Raw genomic sequence first — 11,940 nt, forward strand, 5'->3', positions numbered from 1 at the left:
TGACCAATTGCCTCCAGAATACACCAAATTAGTAAATTGAGCACACTTGTGTGTAATTTATTATCAATATAACTACAGTTGCTCTGTGAAGGCCTCAGAGGTTTGTTTGAGTACATTGGGGATGAAACAGCATCATGAAAATCAAGGAACACATCAGCCAGGTCAGTTATAAAGTTGTGAAGAATAGTATATAAGGGTAAGGTTATAAAAAATAGCCAAGCTTTGAACATCTCACGCAGCACTGTTTAAATCATCATCCAAAAATAGAAGGCGAGTGGCACAACTGCAAAATGTGGAAGAAGGTGCTTTGGTTAAATGAGACCAAAGTAGACGTTTTTGTGCAAAATACAAAACGCTATGTATGGCAGAGAGCTACCACTGTACATCATCCTGAAGGCGCCATCCCCACAATCACACATAGTGGTGGTAGCAGTCAAAAGACCAGACCTAAATCCCATTGAGAATCTGTGACAAGACTCGAAAATTGCTGTTTACAGATGCTCGCCATCCAATCTCACTCAGCAAAAGCAATTTTGCAAAAAAGGATGGGCAAAATGTCAGCCTCTAAATGTGCAAAGCTAATAGAGACATATCCCAAAAGACTTGCAGCAGTAATTGCAGCAAAAGGTGATCCTACAAAAGTAACATCAGCGTTTTGGTTGAATACCTACACCGGCAAAATGGTGTGTCCTTAGGGCAATGTCCCTGCACTCTTCTCCCCCCCTACTCAGCTGGGATACCATTGCTGTTTCCTTTTGGTTGCTTGCGCGGTTCCTTGCTCTGCTGCACTCCACTCACGTGTTGTTTGGTCCTCTGCTGCCCCCAGTTCTGTCTGTAATTTGTTCTGGCCTGCTTATGTCTGCCCTGGTCCTTTCCTGTCCATGTGTTCCCCTGGTATCAGTTTTAGTCCTGTTCCTGAATTCCTGCTGTTTTCTGTACCTGAAACCCTGCTGTATCCTATTTCTGTGACTAAAGTCCTGTTTGTGTTTTAAACCTGAAGTCCAGAGTTCCTACTGTGCCTGCACTACCTGTGGTCCAAGCCCAATGCGCTTGCACCACCCTGTTGCACTCCAAGCACGCTGTGCCTGCACCACCCTGCTGCGGTCCACGCCTGCTGTTCCCAATGTCTGGTGTCAGACGACACCTGCTCGATGCCTGGAGCCATGCCTGATGTCCGGTGTCTGATGACCTCTACCAGATGTCTGGAGCTTTGCCTAATCTGCAGTGTCTGACGATCTCTGCCCAGTGTCTGGAGTCTTGCCCGATGTCCAGTGTCTGATGACCTCTGCCCAACGTCTGGAGCCTTGCCTGATGACTTCCAGTGTCTGCTGTCCTGTCTTCCTGTCTGTTTCTGTGGCCGGGACCAGTCAGTATCTCTGCTCTGCCCTGTATGTGTTTCTGTGTCCTGGGACCTTCCTGAATCCCTGATCGTCCTGTTTGAGTTCCTATGTGTTCCTGTGTCCTGGGGCAAGCCTGATCCTGATCCGATCCTGAACTGTACTGTGTTCCGTGCCAGTCCTGTCTGACCGTGCCTGTCCTGCTGTCACCTAGCCCTGGCTCAGCTGACACATTCCCTTGCCTGGGTGGGTCCAGATCCCCGCTGTGGTACAGTGGGTCCACCTCGCCCCTTGGGATGCTATCCTCGTTCTCACCACCTCATAACCGGCAATGAGCGTGACAACAAAGTATTGACTCTAGGGGGCTAAATAGAAATGCACCTCACAATTTTCAGATTTAAATTTTTGAAATATTTAGAAATTATGTGTCATTTCCCTTACACTGCACTAATACTCGGTACTTTGTGTTGGTATATAACAAAATCACAACAAAATACATATACGTCAGTGAGTGTAACATGAAAATATGTGGATAAGTTCACGAGGTATGAATAGTTTTTCAAGCCAACGTGAATGATGCTGCTAGATGAGCTCCACCTGCGGCTGTTAGAGACAGATGCTGGCTATGTAACGTAGCCAGTATCTGCTGCGTGTGGAGCTATGGGCTGCCATCAACCCCTTGTTTCTCCGACTGCCACCGCACCAGGACAATTGAGAAGACCTGGGTAAAGTTCTGGGATTGTCGCATCTAATGGATGCGACAACTCTGGGCGTCTGCAGGCCACTATTTTTAGACTGGGAGGCACAACTAACATGGGTCTCCCCAGCCTGAGAATACCAGCCCGCAGCTATTGGGCTCTATCATGGCTGGGTATTAAAATTGGACGGGACTGCAGGATGGTTTTTTAAATTATTTATTAAATTAAAAAAAAAAAAAAAGCCGCATGTGGTTCCTCCTATTTTGATACACAGCCAAGATGAGCACACGGCTGGGTGCTGCAGCCTATAACCGTATGCTTTATCTGTGCTGGGCATCATAATGTGGGGGGACCCTATGCCAGTTTTTATTTAATTATTTTTACACCACAATAGGGAACCACAGACACGTTCTGTGACTGAAAGCATTCAGACACGCTGTCACAGGCTGTGGGTGCGTCTGACTGCAACCAATCACAGACGTCAGGACTGTTGGGGCCGGGGAAGCAGTGAATATGTATGAAGCTAATGAGTGGCCCCGGAAGTAGAATGAGCAGGCCGAAAGCAGTTACAGCCACGCTGGAGAATTGGTAAGTATAACGCGCTCCCCCTATCCCTTCTACCACCATTTGTAAGCGCTGGATTCTGGTCCCCATATACTTTTATGGATACCGGCGTCCGGCCAGATACCTTGGATCAATTCCATGCCCAAACTAGATTTTTTTTTGTTTTGTTTTTTTTTTAAATCCGATTAGACCCACTGATCCCAGGTATCCGCGAGTCCACCCAGCACTAATCCCTGTAGATTGTAAATGGATGCATCCCGGCCATTGAAGCCCCACTTGTGTCGGGATTAGCAGATAGATTAAGGGCGGCTTTGCACGTTGCAACATCGCACGTGCGATGTCGGTGGGGTCAAATCGAAAGTGACGCTCATCCGGAGTCACTTTCGACATCGTTGGGTGTAAATTCTAGATGATACGATTAACGAGCGCAAAAGCGTCGTTATCGTATCATCATTGCAGGCTCCGACTTTTCCATAATTATGCTGCCGCGACAGGTACGATGTTGTTCCTCGTTCCTGCGGCAGCACACATCACTGTGTGTTACGCAGCAGGAGCGAGGAACTTCACCTTACCTGCCGCCGGCGGCTATACGGAAGGAAGGAGGTGGGCGGGATGTTTACATCCTGCTCATCTCCGCCCCTCCGCCGCTATTGGCCGCCTGCCGTGTGACGTCGCTATGACGCCGCACGACCCGCCCCCTTAGGAAGGAGGCGGGTCGCCGGCCAGAGCGACGGTCGCAGGGCAGGTGAGTGCATGTGAAGCTGGCGTAGCGATAATTTCGCTACGCCATCTATCACAAGATATCGTACCAGCGACGGGGGCGGGGACTATCGCTTGCGACATCGCAGCATCGGCTTGCGATGTCGCAACGTGCAAAGCCCGCCTTCGTGACATTCAGCAGACAACACCACAGTCCAGAAAACAGAATGGATTTCTTCCCTGGGAAGGACAAGCAGCAGCGATAAAGACAGTGCATCAGTTTTGTCTCTGCTACTACATGTAACATGCACCACTCACATCCAGCTTTGGGTGAAGGGTTGGATTATTTCTTTCTATATGGCATTATGAGTAGTATATAATAGTATAATTCCAGCAGGGAAGTACAATTACAATTTATTGGTAAATTGAAAAGTGCACATGTGGATGGCATTCAGCTATTTTGTATCTACAGATACTATGCAAACAGGTGTTTCCAATGAAACAGACTACTATGTAGCCTGATCTTGTGGTCATATTCCTTTGTACTTGTAACCTATAGATTGCTAATACACCAGAAGTTGAGTACAGATAGGCGGCAATATAACTGTGGGATCAGACAACAAAGCCCATTCTTGTATTCTAGACACATACCACATTGTTTCATGTCTACATCACATTTGGTTTCAAAGGTGAATATTTTTTAACATGAATTCAGCAATAACACAAAAATATGACATAGTCTTTACAGGTCAGACAATATTCATTTTGACAGATTTGCAAAAAAAATATAGGTTGAAAGGGCAAAAAGTCAATTTATTTTTCCACTGTGCCCACCTTCTGTAAGAATGCCAGCGTAATCGCCTCCTTGGGACAGCTGGAACATTGTGCAGTTGCTCCTTTTACTGACATCGTCCTGTGGGGAAGAATTATATTCACAATTATGGAACATAATCTCCCCATTCCACATTGTAAAAAAACATCTCCTACCGGCTCATTGAAAGTCTTCAGAAAACTGAGGTTTTCGTCAGAAAAATAAAAGAGACGTGCGATACCTAGAGAAAAAGAGAGCAGATCATTAGAGAAAGTATAAAACAGTATAGTTTATCTTCTGCACGTTGTGTAGGACATTACAGTCAAACTAGACGTGTCTGACCTATAGATGATATAACCGCAGTATAGAGTAAATGACACCGAGCATTGACCTTATGAGTACGATAGTGGGAATAATGGTCATGCCGTGTGATAAGTCCAGTCTGGATGGTGATGTCCGGATCCTATTAATGGTGAAATGATGGTGAAGACTGGGCAGAAACTAGAGTAGGAAGCTAATATAACTGATCACTCCAGCCGGTAGCATCTCTCTGATATTTGTAAATGATGACGACAACGATGTTCCGTGACGTTCTAGGGATGGAACTTTGCACTATCCGGACTTCCCATAGCTTCCGGTGATGTCACCGAACAGAGTTGTCTTTGCAATGGTATGTTATACTGTTACTTTTGCATGTTATTAGGTGTTTGTAAACACATCTTATTCTGTTACAGTGTCATCAATCAGTTGCAGTGCAGGTGTATGGCTGCTGGTTTATTGTATAAAATATACAATCACACATCGCTCATTAACATGAATGCAAATGATGTACATGTCCCAAACAATTCAGATGACTTACCCATGTCATCCACTGTGCTAAGGAAGTAGACTTGGTTTTGCACCTGGCACACGGTGAGGGTACACACATCTACTGTACTGGCCTCCCAACCACAGATCCAGTCGTGATCAGTAAGAGCGTACACTTCCAGTCCCCCGGAAAGACCAAAAAATATGTATGATCCCCCAACGGCCACACAATTAACCCTCTTGGACACCTGGTAATGCACAAAAACAATAAAACGTTCACTACTAATAAAGAAAAATGCATTTCAATTAATATTATATATCACAAATAGCAACTTCAGAACATTAAGCTATATAGCACAGCACTCTAATGTAAGCTGGATGGGCTCAAAGCAGATTTACTGCGTTTTACACAGAATCACAAACTGAATCTGAAAGAAGGAAAATCATTGATAAAACAACAAATCCAAGGTATAAAGAGGGCTGAGTGCTGCCTAGGGTCTGCCTCCTACGTACACTAAGCCAAAACTGCTTTGCTTGGTTCCAGTTGGTGGGTGTATACTACTGGGAGGAGATAACTTCTTTTTGCCTAGTATCAGCCCCCAAGCAGCAGCAGCATACACCCCCATGGTCTCCTGTGTCCCCCAATGAATGTTCATTATGGGTAGATTATATGCCAGAGTACAATGAGTCTTAATCATAGAAAGAATGCCACCCAACAGACACGCACCTAATGAGGGGAATATGGCACAATCTGATGCATGTACCTAAGAAACAAGAACAGCAGTGTTAAGGCCACTTTACACACAGCGACATCGCTAGCGATGTCACTGCCGATCGCACCCGTCCCCGTCTTTTGTGCATCACGGGCAAATCGCTGCCCGTGGCGCACAATATCGTTAGTCCCCGTCACACATACTTACCTGCCTAGCGACGTCGCTATTGCCAGCGAGCCGCCTCCTTTCTAAGGGGGCGGTTCGTTCGGCGTCACAGCGGCGTCACTAAACGGCCGCCCAATAAAAGCGGAGGGGCGGAGATGAGCGGGCCGAACATCCCACCCACCTTCTTCCTTCCTCATTGCGGGCGGCCGCAGGTAAGGTGATGTTCCTCGCTCCTGTGGTGTCACACGTAGCAATGTGTGGTGCCGCAGGAACAACGGACAGCCTGCGTCCTGCAACAGCAACGATAATCGAGAAAGGAACGACGCGTCAACGATCAACGATTAGGTAAGTAATTTTGATTGTTAACGGTATTGCCAGCGAGCCGCCTCCTTTCTAAGGGGGTGGTTCGTTCGGCGTCACAGCGGCGTCACTAAACGGCCGCCCAATAAAAGCGGAGGGGCGGAGATGAGCGGGCCGAACATCCCGCCCACCTTCTTCCTTCCTCATTGCGGGCGGCCGCAGGTAAGGTGATGTTCCTCGCTCCTGTGGTGTCACACGTAGCAATGTGTACTGCCGCAGGAACAACGGACAACCTGCGTCCTGCAACAGCAACGATAATCGAGAAAGGAACGACGTGTCAACGATCAACGATTAGGTAAGTAATTTTGATTGTTAACGGTCGTTCGTGCGTTTCACACGCAACAACGTCGCTAACGAGGCCGGATGTGCATCACGAATTCTGTGACCCCATTGACATCTCGTTAGCGATGTTGTTGCGTGTAAAGCAGCCTTTACACCTCATCCTATCAACCTTACAAGTTAAAGGGGCTGCCCAGTGAAAACAAGTTAGCACTTATCCGCAAGATAGGTGATGATTTACTGACTGTGGCGGTCCAGCTGCTGAAACGTGTACTGATCGGCAGAACAGGGAATTTGTATCCCCAATGGGAAACTGTTATACCCTTTACAAAATGGAGCATCAGGGTGGATATACGAACACTGCTCATTTCATTATCTATGTGGCTGCAGCCTAAGGCAAGCAGGATCTAATGCTGTTTATATGTAGAGTAAACCTTTACCTGAAGGTAAATAGTATTTCTAGACATGACAAGTTGATCTTTAAATTTTTAGGACTCATTTACTTATGATTAAAGAGATTGTCCAGTAAAAACTATTTAAAGGGAACTGGTCAGGTCCAATATGCACCCAGAACTACAAGTAGTTCTGGGTGTATATTGCTAATCCCTGCCTAACTGTCCCTGTATCTGGTAGCATAGATAAAGAGATCTTTAGAAAAATTATTTATAAAGATCTTTAATTGTATGCTACTGGGCGAGGGGCCTAGTCCCAAGGGCGTTGCTTCCCTTGGCTAGTTGGCACCGTTAGCATGTTAGTACGCCCCTGTGGGCCCCTGTGGGTGTGCTAACATGCTAATGAATACGCAGTGTCCCAGGATGATATCACTCACCTCTCTGCTACCATCGCCGTCCAATACTGGATTTCGGCTAAATGCGCATGACCCCGAAGTTTGTGTCATGCGCACTACTTCAGTTTGAAGCCAGGACGCGTACACCCGGCTTCATAGTGCGCATGACCCAAACTCCGGGGTCATACGCACTGAGCCGATATCCAGTGTCAGGCGGCGATGGTGGCGGAGAGGTGAGTGAGATTATCCTCTGACGTTACGCATTCATTAGCATGTTAGTACACCCATAGAGGCGTACTAACGTGCTAATGGAGCCAACAAGCAACGTGTCCTGGCTTCAAACTGAAGTAGTTCGCATGACCCAAACTTCGGGGTCATGTGCACTGAGCCGAAATCCAGTGTCGGGCGGCGATGGCAGCGGAGAGGTGAGTGATATCATCCTGGGACACTGCGTATTTATAAGCATGTTAGCCCACCCACAGGGGCCTACAGGGGCGTACTAACATGCTAACGGTGCCAACTAGCCAAAGGAAGCAACGCCCTTGGGACTAGTCCCCGCGCTCATTAGCATACGATAAAAGATCTTTGGAAATACTTTTTCTAAAGATCTCTTTATCTATGCTAGTGTATACAGGGATGGTTTGGCAGGGATTAGCAGTATGCACCGAGAACTGGTCGTGGTTCTGGGTGCATATTGCACCTGACAGGTTCCATTTAATCTTATTTATCGGTGGGGTCTAAGGCTATGTTCACACATTGTATATTTTACTGCGTTTTTGAGGTCACTAAGATGCACCTAAATGCTTGCATTTCCTTCTTCCAGCAAAGTCTATGAGATTTCTATTTCGCTGTCTACACTGGGAATCTTTTTTTGGCTGCATTTTTGAAGATGTAGCCAAGATGCAGAATGTTAATTCTGTTTGCGTTTTTCCAGCGTTTGTGAGCCCTTCCAGTCAATATATTTGACTTAAAAAATGCATTGGGCAAAATGTGGTAAAAACGCGGAAAAACTGCGGCAAATAGGCATGCTTTTTTATGCGTTTTTGCCACGGGTGCATTTTTTGGGGCAAAATACGCTGCATCTTTGTGGTTAGAAAAGATGCAGTGTGTGAATATACTGCAGCAGCGATTACGGGGAGAAAGGAAACTTAAATCCTCCCTATGGCTCCTCCCTTCCAGTTTTCAGTGCAGTGCAGGGGGCATGATTGGCAGTGTGTGAGTCCACTGTATGTGTACAGATCAGGCTATCAATCAAAATACCTGGACGCGATTATAGCCACACACACTATGTAGCCAGCAGTGACTGCAACTTGAACCGTACCAATGACTTAGGCTAGGGACCCACTTTGCGTTCTCCTACTTGCAGTTTAGAACGCACATTTTGGGCTTAATTGATTTGACCAAAGTTGCCTTTTTCAGAAATTTAGCGCTGAAAACGCATGCATTTTTGTCGCGTATTTGATGCGTTTTCAGCATTTTTTATCTGCGTTTTCACCTGCGTTCTGATAGTTGCGTTTTGAACATAAAGACACTGCTTAATAAAGTTTAAATAGTCAAATTATTTGAAAAAATGGGAAGAAAAGAATCAAATCTATATTCATAGAATAAATCATTAAATTAAACTTTGTTCATTAAATTGTTGCGGTAATATGATATTTTATGTAAAAATAGCAATAAAGTATTAATTTCCTTAATTTAAATTGTCGGATTATGTGTGTGTGTAAAGGGACATATGAATTCATTATTTTGATGTCCAAAAAACATGCGTTTTGGAAGTCCAAAACGCATGTTTTCTGCACTGAAAAAGCAGGTAAAACGCAGGAATTTGAAGTTTCTTGGTTTTTGCCATTTCTCATTGACTCCAATGTTAGCAAAACGCACCTAAAATGGCAAAAACAACTGACATGCTGCTTCTTTGAACGCATGGTTTTTGCCACAAAATCTGCAAATTAAACGCAGCGTTTAGAAATGCAATGTGTGGTCGGAAAATCCACTTTTTCCATAGACTTTTGCTGGTAAATCAAAACGCATGCCTTTTGGCATGAAAAAGGTGCATCTCAAAACGGACCTAAAAAGCACCTAAAACGCAGGTAAAAACGCAAAGTGGGTCCCTAGCCTTAAAGCAAGAGGCTGCAGGGAGGTTATAAGTTCATTTTTCCCTGCAGCCGCTGCTCCTGCAGGCCAGGATTTAATGCTATTTCCTTTAGATTAACCCTATATTTGCAACACATTATTTTTTTCAGTATTTTGCAGCATTTTCCACCCATTCTAATGACTTTGAAAAATGCAACAAAAAATGGTTCTACAACATATTAAAAAACACTGCAAAAATGCATGTAATTTATGCAGTCTTTTTCCTGCCCAGAGATTTTTTTTGTGCACAAATGTCTGCAGCAAATATTTAATGTGTGCACGCACCCTTAGTTCTGGTCATAAAACCTGCATATAGTTGTCCATTTCTTCAATAACTTGTTTGCTTACAACACTTCCCATATATATATATTTAAGTACTAAAAAACATTTTAGAAACCCTGGACTATGCTCCATCAGCATACTGATACATGGGTTGTAGTGTAGTGTGAGCCGTCCTTACGTGTATCTCAGCAGATGGCTGGAGGATGGCAGTTTTCGCCTTGAGTTTCTCCTCTTCACGCTTTTGCTGCCGTTCAGTCATCATTTGAATAGCCTGGTCAATGAGATTCTCCACCACTTTGGCAATCATCCTGTACGGCTGTGGTAGACAGTCTCGTGACTGGTCTGGATCCCTCAGAAAATACTCATCCTCCTCTTCTTCATTGGCCCAGTCTTTCTCAGATCCTGGAGGTATTTCTAAAGGTCCCTTTCTTATGTACACAGGCATGGTGTAAGCTGTGATAAGTGGAAGCAAAGGATTTGTAACCCGGCTCCTTGTCTATGTTACTTGCAGAATTGTTCCCTTACAGAACACCTAAGAAAGAAAAAAAAACATAAATTGAGAATATACCCCCACGCCACTACATTTGGAGGTTATCACATATCCAGAGGGTAGTTGATAACTTCTTCCAACCAGAATACCCCTTTAAGTCTGGCTAAACAGCTATTATGTATGAAAGTACCCCATGACCTACATACAAAAGGCCGGGTACATCTTAGGCTAGTTTCACACTTGCGTTGGACGGGATCCGTAGCATTGCGTTGTGTGACGCATGCAACGGATGCGTTGCATATAGTGGCACAATGCAATGCTACAAATCGTACAAAATAATGCAATCCGTTATAGGTTTTTTCCTTGACTTTACACATCTGGGCATTGCGCAGGTGTGTAAAGACGGATGCGTTAACAGAATCCGTCAAATGGCGCATTCTAACGGAATCCGCCACCATAGGCGTCCATTATAAAAACAACGGACGCCTAACGGATTCCTGCAGGTTGCGTTTTTTTGACACTCCGCCAAGCGCAGAAAAACGTTACATGCTGCGTTCCATCCGCCCGACGCTGCGTCGTCCAGCGGATGCAACGCAGACACTTGCGTTACAGTGCGTCGTCCATACAACTCTATGGAGAATAGCGCAGTCCGTTAACAAACTGCGCTATTCTCCATAGTGACGGAATGCTCTGAACTCAAGTGTGAAACTAGCCTTATATGACTTCCAATCACATGAAAAAAAGAGACGATGTACGTCTAATAACAACAAACCCTGATACATTTTTAAACTAAAATGATTAGATTAATATTAGGGTGAGCATTTGTCCTCATAGAAATCCCAAAACTCATCAGTATATAAAGTGCTCCCCACAATAGTTGATATAAAATGGTGACCCCCTCCCAGGTACATACAATTGGATTAGTTTTCTATGTAATAATAGAATCACAGGATCTAGTTCAGAAAAAGTAACAGAATGAAAAGGGCAAAATAAATCTAATGCCTCATGATTGTCCCCCGAGCACCTACTGAGCCGACATTAGACAGTGAGGGGTACGGCTTTACAGCGTACAGAGAGACTGTCACCCCTGAAATGTAATGGTACTAAAAAAAACAGTTACACAATGGAACCTTGGATTACGAGCATAATTGGTTCCAGGAGTGAGCTCTTAAACCAAGTTACTCATATATCAAAGCGAATTTTCATATAGGAAATAGCTGAAACACAGACAATTCGTTCCACAACCCAAAAATATTTACTGTATTTAAACAAACTTATTACAGTAATACAAAATAATGTACTGTATTCTATTCATAAAATTATTACAGGACACTAATAGAAAATACTGTACAGTACAGGAAAAAACTAATTAAACTCCACATTAGCTTACAATATAATTATTGGTGAGCGGGAGGTACAGTACAAGTAATGTGCTGTTCTGTTAATCAATAAGAAAGTACAATTCTGAATCCACAAATGCAAATTAATAGACATGCTGTATAGTGTATACTGTACTGTACAATGGTATACAGTATACAGTACATATGGACAGACAGTTACTTCCAGAGCGGGTCAGAACGTGGTGAATGGACAGAACTGGAAGTGTGCACAGTGAGGATTTGCTCTTATTGCAAAGCATTGCTCTTAACCCCTTCAGCCCCGGGCCACTTTCCGTTTTTGCGTTTTTGTTTTTTGCTCCCCTTCTTCTGAGAGCCGTAACTTTTTTATTTTTCCATCAATCTTGCCATATGAGGGCTTGTTTTTTGCGGGACAAGTTGTACTTTTAAATGAAACCATAAGTTTGACCATATGGTG

General features: G+C 44.4%; 1 protein-coding gene across 1 annotated transcript in view; it reads right to left on the reverse strand.

Moving 5' to 3' along the window:
• Window positions 1–11,940, reverse strand: part of WDR93 (WD repeat domain 93) — an 88,709-nt gene that overhangs the window by 75,600 nt on the left and 1,169 nt on the right. The window contains exons 2-5 of the mRNA XM_075345925.1: window positions 9,814–10,167; window positions 4,969–5,164; window positions 4,286–4,350; window positions 4,133–4,211 (exon numbers count right to left, since the gene is read on the reverse strand). Of these exons, the coding sequence (XP_075202040.1) occupies window positions 4,133–4,211; window positions 4,286–4,350; window positions 4,969–5,164; window positions 9,814–10,080 (607 nt within the window). The 5' untranslated portion in view covers window positions 10,081–10,167. The remainder of the gene's footprint in view (window positions 1–4,132; window positions 4,212–4,285; window positions 4,351–4,968; window positions 5,165–9,813; window positions 10,168–11,940) is intronic.

Source organism: Anomaloglossus baeobatrachus, chromosome 4, assembly GCF_048569485.1.
Source record: "Anomaloglossus baeobatrachus isolate aAnoBae1 chromosome 4, aAnoBae1.hap1, whole genome shotgun sequence".
Lineage (NCBI taxonomy): Eukaryota > Metazoa > Chordata > Amphibia > Anura > Aromobatidae > Anomaloglossus > Anomaloglossus baeobatrachus.